The sequence below is a fragment of the Octopus sinensis genome, linkage group LG8 (assembly GCF_006345805.1).
Source record: "Octopus sinensis linkage group LG8, ASM634580v1, whole genome shotgun sequence".
Lineage (NCBI taxonomy): Eukaryota > Metazoa > Mollusca > Cephalopoda > Octopoda > Octopodidae > Octopus > Octopus sinensis.
In genome coordinates this window covers 8,814,453-8,821,944 of record NC_043004.1, presented here as the reverse complement: position 1 = coordinate 8,821,944, position 7,492 = coordinate 8,814,453, and the positions used below count along the sequence as shown (strand labels likewise).

The window sequence follows — 7,492 nt, the reverse complement described above, 5'->3', positions numbered from 1 at the left end:
ATGGAAGAATTTTCTCATTTAGTGCTTCCAGAGAAACAGAAACACTGAAAGGATGGATGGATGGATGGAATGGGAGAAAGAAAAAAGAAAGAAAATAGTTAACGAGAAGGTTTTGGAAATAGGAGTCTCAGATTTAAAAAAAAAAGCCATGGCTCTGTGATAATAATGTTTACATCACAATCAAATGGTTTCAGGTTCAATCCCAATGAAAAGCAAGTGTCTTCTCTACCACAGCTTATAGTTGCCTGATGGTCTTAAGAATGAAATTTGGATAGTGGCGGAAACTATGCAGAAGCACAGTGTATATGTACACACACGCACACACGCGCACACATACACACGCGCATACACACACACGCGCATACACACACACACACACACACACACACACACATAGATATCATCATTATAATCCTATTTTTTGTGCCGATTGTTTTGCTGTGCTGGATTGGACAGAAGTTCTTCAGTGTGGTTTTTACAACCAGCAATGTCATCTTCCTGTCACCAACTTCAAACCAAGCGTAACCGACATTTTCACACACCACTGACCAATGGTCTGTTTTGTTCTCTCATCTTTCATTTCATTCCAGTTGTAGAAACATTGAAGCTTGATGCAGTCCTCAGCATTCACCACCTCCTGTCGACTCCTCTAACTCATGCCAACATCAAAAAAGCACATTTAATGATGATGATGATGATGATGATGACAGGACTTAAGATGATAATAAGGTAAAAACAGAGAAAAATTTGGTTGCTATTTCTAGTAGGTCAAGCAGCCAATTAGAGGCTTCGTTACTGGTTCAACAGCAGCAGTTAATTATGATGGTAAACAGGAATCAAACCATTTCTATGGAATTTTGGTTCTTTGAAAGTTTTAAAGATGTTGACCTGAGATCAGAGACCAGTGCCAGGGTTTATATAGAAAACCACTGATTCTTATAGATTCAACGGCCAGCTGGAGCACAATGTAACACATGCAGGAATACACCAAAACACACACACACACACACACAAATATATACAAATGCACACAAAGACATACAAACTGTGAAAATAGTGTGGAAGTGTGTGCGCGAGTGTGTGTACATGTTTATGTGTGTGGGTGTATGCATACAGAAACACACACACACATCCTATGGATTTACATATACACGCATGCACACAAGCACATATACATATATCCTATGGGTGTACAGACACACACACACACACACACACACATATCCGATGGGTGTACATATACACACATGCACACACACACACACAAATATTCTGAAGCTTTCGGCAACCACATGTAGATTGAAGCTCCAGAAATAATAAAAAGAGAGAAAACTCTACAACATTCCAATTCATTGCAACCATCTTACGGCAATCACAACATCTCCCCCCTCCCCTCTCTCTTTACTTTCTTTCCGTTTATACCCCACTTCCTTTAAGTTCCATTTTTTTCCCCCTTTTTTTTTTACCCTTTCTTTGTTACCAAATCAGTCGGTTGGCTGGTTGGGTGTGTGAAATCTCCTACATTCATTTCTTGATAGTTTTTATTTAAATCAAGACTTGTACGGATTCCGTGCATATTGGAATTTAAAAGCCGTGTCCTAATACATGTAGCAAAACCAAAACTCTCTTAGCCAACAGCTATTTACTCTCTCTCTCTCTATCTCTCTATCTATCTTTCTCTCTCTCTCTCTCTCTACTTTATCATCAGAGTACTGAATGTGTGAGGTTTGTCATTTCTTGCCAACATCATCATCATCACTCTTTTAGTTTGGTCAACCAATTTTGGCACTTACTTCTCTATAGCACAATACAAACTGATATTACAAATATATATATATATATATATATATAGATAGATAGATGGATATACATACATAATACACACACACACACTCATATACAAATACATATATATATATATATATACATACACACACATACATATACACACACACAGAGACAGACACACATACACATAAATATGCTTGTAGAGAGATAGACAGACAAACTGATCTCTCAATCAACAGACAGACAGACAGATTGGTGTGTGTGTGTGTGCATGCGTGCATGCATGTGTGTGTGATGCAAAGCCTGCTTTGTGAGGTTTCTGGTTCAGTCCCATTGCATGGCACCTCAGGCAATTGTCTTCCAACCAATGCCATGTGAGTGAATTTGTTAAATGGAAACTGTGTGGAAGCCCACTATATATGTATGGATGTCACTGTCATCATCATCATCATCACTAATTAATGCCCCTGCTTTGTGTTGGCTTGGGTTGGATGGTCTCACAGGATCCAGTGAGTCCAAGGACTGCACCATGCCCCAGGATCCCTTTCACCATGGTTTCCACAGCTGGATGACCCCCCACCCCACAACCGACCACTTCACAGCATTGTACTCGATGACCTTGCTGGTTGCATGCAACCTGACAGAGGTGACTTTATGCTAGGAGATGAGGGTTTAAAATATTATGAGAAAAGGGGCCAAAGCAGGAGCATGCTTCTTGTGGTAAAGGGACAATATGGCTGCTCACATTTTAGAAAAGAGTGATGAAGGTGGGACTGGGAAAGTGATTAAATAAGGGGGAGCAGAGAGTTGTTTGGATCCTGAAATGGAAATGAATTGCAATAGTGTTAAATAATAATAAAATGAAATAATTTCCTTGCTACCTTACTGAAGGATGGAGTGGGGCAGTAGTAGTAGTAGTAGTGGTGGTGGTGATGGTGGTGGTAGTAGCAGCAGCAGTAGTAGTAGTATCAGTAGTAGTAGTAGTAGTAGTAGCAGCAGCAACAGTAGTAGTAGTAGTAGTAGTAGCAGCAGCAGCACCACCACCACCAACACTAGTAGTAGCAGCAGCAGCAGTAGTAGTAGTAGTAGCAGCAGCAACCGTAGTAGTAGTAGTAGTAGTAGTAGTAGTAGTGGTGGTGGTGGTGGTGGTGGTAGTAGCAGCAGCAGTAGTAGTAGTATCAGTAGTAGTAGTAGTAGTAGTAGTAGCAGCAGCAACAGTAGTAGTAGTAGTAGTAGTAGCAGCAGCAGCACCACCACCACCAGCAACACTAGTAGTAGCAGCAGCAGCAGTAGTAGTAGTAGTAGCAGCAGCAACCGTAGTAGTAGTAGTAGTAGTAGTAGTAGTAGTAGTAGTAGTAGTAGCAGCAGCAGCAGCAGCAGTAGTAGTAGTATGGGGGACATGCCCTGTAAGAGCACAGCATTGATCCAGCATTTGTTGGTGATTCTCTTCTCCTAGCAGACGACACCTTTGCACCACTCCGGTGACAACCCTCCAATCCCTGGGTCTGGTGAGGGTTTTATGATGTCAAAGTGTAAATCCTACCCCAAAATCTTTCAGTCACCTTTTACAATATGCAAAGAAACCATTGGGACAATTCTTTGATATGTTGGTCCCCACACAGCACCAGAGCATTGTGAAATAAAGTGTTTGGTTCAAAAACACAACATGCCCTCCACTCTAGAAATTTAATCCACTTATTGAGTGCTACTCCATAAATGTAAAGTAAAAATAAAAGTGTTCTACATAGAAATTTCTAGAATTTTGTAAGAATTAAGCAACCAAAGAGTTATAAATATATCATTATATTCATTCTATAGAACTTTTTCCTTATTTTTTTAATTCAAATTTGAATTTCTTATCCTGCTAAATATTATGTCTGCTAGGGGGCTCTGCATATCACAAAATTTGAAAGTATCTTTCAGGAAAATAAAATTATGAAGGAAAGAAAGTATTTGACAATAATCGTAAAATAAATACAGGTTACATCTATTCCGGAATGGTGCGAGAAGAAGCAAAGAGAACGTTGGGACCCACTGCATACAATCACAGTCTCATGTGTGATTTTGTTTTTCCTAACAATGGATGGAGTATCAAGAATCTTGCATGATGAATATAAAAATGAAATAAAGATCCATTGAAATCCAATTTTTTTTTTGTGTGCGTATTGAAGAATAATTAAATCTAGCACTTTCCACCCAAGAGAGCACTTTCATATTTTTGATTCTCATAGAAGTATAAGATTCAGACACAAGCAAAATCCTAAATATTATAAAAGAGAGAAAAAGAAAGAGAGGCACTAGAGGATGAGAGAGAGAGAGGTAGAGAAGGAAACTGAGGAGGAGAGCAAGAGAGAAAGCGAGGAGATGGAGGAAGAGGAGAGAGTTACAAATGCAACAAAATTATTGGCTTACTTACGATATTCTCTCCTTCACCTGTGCGAGTTCTGTTTCTGAGACCAGATCCACTTTATTGACAACCACAAGATCTGCCAATGCAATCTGTCTACAAGCATAGGAAATGTAAAAGACAATTATATATACACACACACACATATATATAGATATATATACACATATATGTATGTATACAGACACACATGCACACATGCGCACGCAAATATATATTCATTTTAATGGCTCTGAGGAAACTATACGATCTTGCACTAGCACTCAGTTCTGATTGAATTGCTATTTACAGCAGAAACAACTGTAAGCTAATGAAGGTGATTAGGTAACTCCTGTTATTTTATCAATTATTAATTGAAAAATATGTACATATTTATTTATGCATGTATGTGCATGAGCATAAAGATATCTTTGTCTTGAGATTGCATCATAACACAATCCACCATCTTCAGACAAAAATTTTAAACAGGTATAAACAGGGGATATAAAACTTTGATGATGGCAACCAACAACAGTTAGAAAATGATATCCTACGACATTGAATGATGACATATCCAGCTATTGTTGGATAATGACACCATCAAAATTTTACCTCACCTGCTGACACCTGTTTAAATTTTTACTTGAAAATGGTGATTTATTTATGCTATGAATACATCTATACAGCTCTACTGAAACAGCTGTTGCAAATTCTAAACCCCATTTCTGTTCTTATTTATACCTACACCACACCTAGAACCAACCCCAAGTCGGATCTATGGTTTAAATTGGATTTGGTGCTGAGATTTCTACAGAATTGTACCAACTCTTGATACTTTCATGGTTGTTTTACTGTGAACCATATGTTATTGTACCTGGCCATTTTTGACATCCTACATGTTGATGTGCCTCACTTTGAATCTCTTTAACAATTCAAAATAATGACTTTTATTCCTCCTAATTCTACCTCAGTTTATCTAAATGTATTTATTTATCACTACTTTTCATAAAAAAGCCATCATTTTTTTTTATATCCAATGTGCATTTTCGCTTTTTTCTTCTTACTTTCCCCATATCTTTTCCACGTTTAGTTTCTATTTTCTTTTTGAAACATATATTTCTATTAAATATATATGTGTATGTATATATATGTAACACTATAAAAATAGTCAAATTTTCCCCAAGAATTTAGTTCAATTTGAAAACTCCACTAGAATGGACGAAAGCGCTAATATATGATATATGATGTATAAAAACATGTAATATACAAATAAATATCTGTAAATATAAAACTCATTTCTTCTAATATAAAATACCTGTACACACACACATACACATACATACATACAAAGAGAGAGAGTTTTAAAAATATAATTTTCATGCAATGACATGGTGTCTGCGGAAGTATGTGGAACAAAATCACTGTAGTTATGTTTAAAAACTTGTGGACAAATAAAACACACAAACTAAAAAACAAAAAACCCTCGTTCCCCTTGCAGCAACATTTCCACAATCAAAATCATTTTCTCATCAGAACACACTGCAAGAAAACAACATCACCACCACCACCACCACTGCTAGCTACAAACTTTACCAGCAACATTAAGAACAACATCAACAACATCTCAACGGAAATGATTCTCAAACTTCAAAAATGCCTCAAAATTGAATCCATTCTTTACTGTTGGGCATTTTTTTGCCTTATTTTTGGGGTGTTTTTTCCTTTTTCTGTTTTTCATCCGACTTGTTGCCTTGGTCCTTCTTGAATGTACTGACAGTGTTATAGAATTAGGGGTAGGAGTAGGGGTAGTCATGTGACTTTAAGGGATAATGAATATAATGGTGGTGGTGATGATGATGGTGATGGTGGTGGTGGTAGTGATGTTGCTTGAAGGTAGAATTGTTGTTATTTGTGGTGGTGGTCATGGTGATGATAGAGGTGATTGGTAAGGTTGTAAGTCATGATGACTGTAGTGTTATTGGAGTTATTTATTATTGCTGTTGTTGGTCAACCCTGATTGAACAGATCAATTAATAATCAAAGAGCATTCCAACCATGGCTACCCAGTAAGTATGTAATACATATGTGAGTACACAATCTATGTCCTTTGTAAAATTTAGCTTTTAAGGTGTGAGGCAGATCTGGCTAATATTTCTAGCAGAAAAAGCACCCATATAGCTGCTTCCTCAATGGCTCACCATTGTTTAACCCCATCGAATATACTTATGATCAAAAGCATTCCAGCCATGACCATCTTGTCATTTTCATATATGCAGGAAACCCACACCTACATTATCCAGTGTGTGCTTTCTTTAAGATAGTTTCGATTCAAAGAGAAATAGCTGCTATGTCTAGCGAGCAAAGCAACAACACAAAGGATCCTTCCTTGGCTCATATGCTCCCTTGTGGTTGTTAGTGGTAATAGTTTGAGAGGTGGCAGCATGGTAGCATGCATCTTATCAATACTGTTGGGTTGTTATCTTGTTTCAGTTTTGAAAAATAAACTTTGAATAATAATAATAATAATAATAATAATAATAATAATAATAATAATAATGATGATAATAATAATAATAATAATAATGATAATAATAATAATAATAGTTGAGAGATGTGACAGGTTAGCTTGGGAAGTTAAAGCAGTTAAGGTCGATGAAAAAGGTAGCAGTAGTACCAATAATTGTAGGAGCCCTGGGAACAATGAGCAAAAATCTTGAGAGGTACGTGGCACGAATAGGGGCTGCAATAAGGGTGGAGTACTTGCAGAAAACAGCACTGCTTGGAACCACTCGAATATTCTGGAAGATGCCCGAAAAATAAGAGGTGTTAGCTTAGTTGACAGTTAGTGAACCGCTGACACTGTAGTACATCTCCAGCGTTAGAAGCTGTGGAAAGGCAATAATAATAATAAAAATAATAATAATAATAATAATCCTTTCTGCTATAGGCACAAGGCCTGACATTTTGGGAGAGGGGACATGCCATAAAAGGTCACAGAAAACGAGAAAGCAACCATACTCTGGGATATGCCAATACACACAGATAGAGAAATTAAGGCCAACAGACCAGATATAGTTGTCAGAGATCATGAAGAAAAAAAATGCTTTCTAATTGATGTATCAATACCAGCAGATGACAACGTTTCTCTAAAAGAAATGAAGAAACTATCAAAATACAAAGACCTGGAAATAGAGGTAACTCGAATGTGGAATCTAAAAACAGAAACAATTCCTATCATAGTAGACGCATTAGGCATGATAAAAAAATATTCAGACAAGTACATAACAAAAACACCAGGACTTACAAACACATATAACA

The 7,492-nt window shown here is 37.1% G+C and overlaps 1 protein-coding gene across 5 annotated transcripts in view; it reads right to left on the bottom strand.

Annotated features, from left to right (window-relative positions):
* The window catches only part of LOC115214923 (COBW domain-containing protein 1), a 118,287-nt gene that overhangs the window by 68,173 nt on the left and 42,622 nt on the right, over positions 1 to 7,492 (bottom strand). For all 5 annotated transcript variants that reach the window (XR_005000303.1, XR_005000304.1, XR_005000302.1 and 2 more), the window contains exon 9: positions 4,205 to 4,291. Coding sequence is in view for 1 of the 5 variants with exons in the window: in XM_036505258.1 (XP_036361151.1) it covers positions 4,205 to 4,291 (87 nt within the window). In the remaining 4 variants the exon portion in view is untranslated. The remainder of the gene's footprint in view (positions 1 to 4,204; positions 4,292 to 7,492) is intronic.